Source organism: Cavia porcellus, unplaced genomic scaffold, assembly GCF_034190915.1.
Source record: "Cavia porcellus strain 051 isolate PalLab524CR breed Dunkin Hartley unplaced genomic scaffold, mCavPor4.1 scaffold_1, whole genome shotgun sequence".
NCBI lineage: Eukaryota > Metazoa > Chordata > Mammalia > Rodentia > Caviidae > Cavia > Cavia porcellus.
Genome location: NW_026947484.1, coordinates 96,441,434 through 96,443,705, shown reverse-complemented (window position 1 = coordinate 96,443,705; position 2,272 = coordinate 96,441,434). Strand labels below are relative to the sequence as shown.

Genomic DNA, 2,272 nt, shown 5'->3' with positions numbered 1-2,272 from the left:
CTCCCAAATGCATGTGCCCCTCCACCTCTGGGCCCTTCATGGGCTACTCTTCTCTGACCTACCTTTAAATACTAAGAACCTAGAATAAAGTGAAGGTCCTCATCTGCTTGTTCCTTGTATTTATCAGTAACTATATCCATTCCCAGGCATTGGGACACACAATGAGGAGTCCAAACTTGACCACTCCACTTTGCTATTTGTTGATCATTCCAGATTCAGGCTCAAAACTGCCAGTGAGACTTCTGCACAGTTTTTGTGTCTCCCAGACACCTTAGAAGGGACTTCTGAATGTCTTTGCCCTCTCCGTATTCATTTGTATCTAAAGCTACCTTTCTTTCTTTTTGTAGTGTTTTATGTAAGTCACATTACTACAGATATTTTGCCTTCTCTGGAAAGCTAAAATTGCAGCACAGATAGGTCTGCTTTTTCACTTGTATTTTTTGAAACAAACACCCCAGATTGCCACTTTGATATTTATACATACTCTGTGAATAGAATATATGAAAGAGTAAATAAATATTGCCACCCTTTTCTATTTGGCTCAAAAAAATTGGCATTTGAAGTTTGGGTTTTGGGAAAAAACATGTCCAAGAAATTTTATTTGATAATAATGTAATAAATAATAAAATACAATGTGTCATAAAATTGAATAATGGAAGTTTCTAATTTTAATACAATATGAAGTCAAAATCTGCTATATGAAAGCTACAAATCTAAACAAATGAAATATAAGAGTAAATAAAATACAACTAAATAACATCAATTATTTAATAAATTCTGACTAAAGCAGAAGTCTTTTAAAATGTCCAGAGAAACATGTACAAGTGTGATGTGGTCAGTTAATCAGCATTTCAAGATGAACCCAGATCTCCATTCTTGCTTCTTAACCTCTGTTGCAACCTTAATGAGAAAGAAACAACTCTCCTGATTTCCACCCTGACAATTTCCCAGGCACAGTCACTGTACTTCTTCTCCTCCAGGTAGAGACTGATGCCCTGGAAGTATTTCATCAAGGTCCTCCAGGAGTGATTCAGGGTCAGGTCTTCAGTTGCCAGGGCAGATTCTTCCCCTCCAGCCTCCTGCACCATGCAGATCTTCATGGCTTCCAGCTGCTGATACAGCAAAGAATGCAGCTGGTCCAGGAGGGCCCCGTTCCAGGCAGCGGAGGCATGCTCTGTATAGAAGAGGGTGAGGATCTGCTGCAGCATCCCATGGAGGACCCATATGGCCTGGGCCTCCTGGACCTGGTTGCCGGTCATCATCTCCTTGGGAAATCGGAAGTCTCTTCTGTCTTTCAGACACAAGAAAGTGGAGATCCTCCTCATCTGGTCCAGGAGTTCAAGGATCTTCCGGCTAAGCAGGATGAAGTTCTGAGGCAGGTCACAGCGGGCAGATCCAGCTGGCACATAGCAGCACAGCACCAGGGCGGTCAGCAGAGGGAGCAGGAGGATCATGGAGCAGTGAGGGTGCTGCTGGCTTGGCTGAGAACGATTTGGGTGAACCTTGGACTGAGCTTCTGTGAAGACATTGTGTCTAATCACAGCTTTAAATAGTGAACACAATTTCCATTGTCTCAATAATCTTTTGCACTTTCACTTCCCTTTTTTTGTTTTCATTTGTGTATTCTCAATGGACTTCTGTGATATCAACATAGCCTATTAATTTTACAACAGAAGATTAATCTTCCCAATAAATTTCAGATATGTCAATCCAGATGAGTGTATTGATCAATGAGAAGTGTCTATGACCTAAAACTTCAGAATATGTATGAAAATCTAAATAACCATGCATTTGGTCGCACACTACACAAACATTTTTCAAGCATAGATATGGCTGTCATTGTTGTAGGTGGTTAATACACAGTTTTACCCTCCTTTTTTTACATGGAAAGCCACTCCTTCAGATCTATGAGTCTGTGTTTGTTTAGACAATTTGCTAGATCATCTTTGGCCATTAAGCTTTTTATGGAAGGGTTTGTTTATTTCTTTATTCACAACAGAAGCAGGTGATTATTAGTGAATGAATGTCTCTGGTTTAACTTTCCTTCAGGACATAGTCAGGCAAGTCTGTGTGGCTGTGCTTCATGGCCACAAGGTCAGGGTTAGTGTAGACGTCACCTTTTCTGTCCCTCATTTTCTCACTGAGCTCTAAAGTGCTCTTCAGTCCATGCCAATAATCCTACGAATAATTTGCTAGCGCTTTTCAGTATGATGATTTTTATCACAAGGTACTATTATTTTTACCATCACCACCTCATTCAGAAGGTGATTAT

At 40.4% G+C, this 2,272-nt stretch overlaps 1 protein-coding gene across 1 annotated transcript; it reads right to left on the bottom strand.

The window, feature by feature from the left end:
* Positions 1–851: 851 nt before the first annotated feature.
* On the bottom strand, positions 852–1,550 carry LOC100725529 (interferon omega-1-like). The gene has a single exon (XM_003479186.2). The coding sequence runs from the start codon at positions 1,452–1,454 to the stop codon at positions 852–854; it is 603 nt and encodes a 200-aa protein (XP_003479234.1). The 5' UTR covers positions 1,455–1,550.
* Positions 1,551–2,272: the final 722 nt, after the last annotated feature.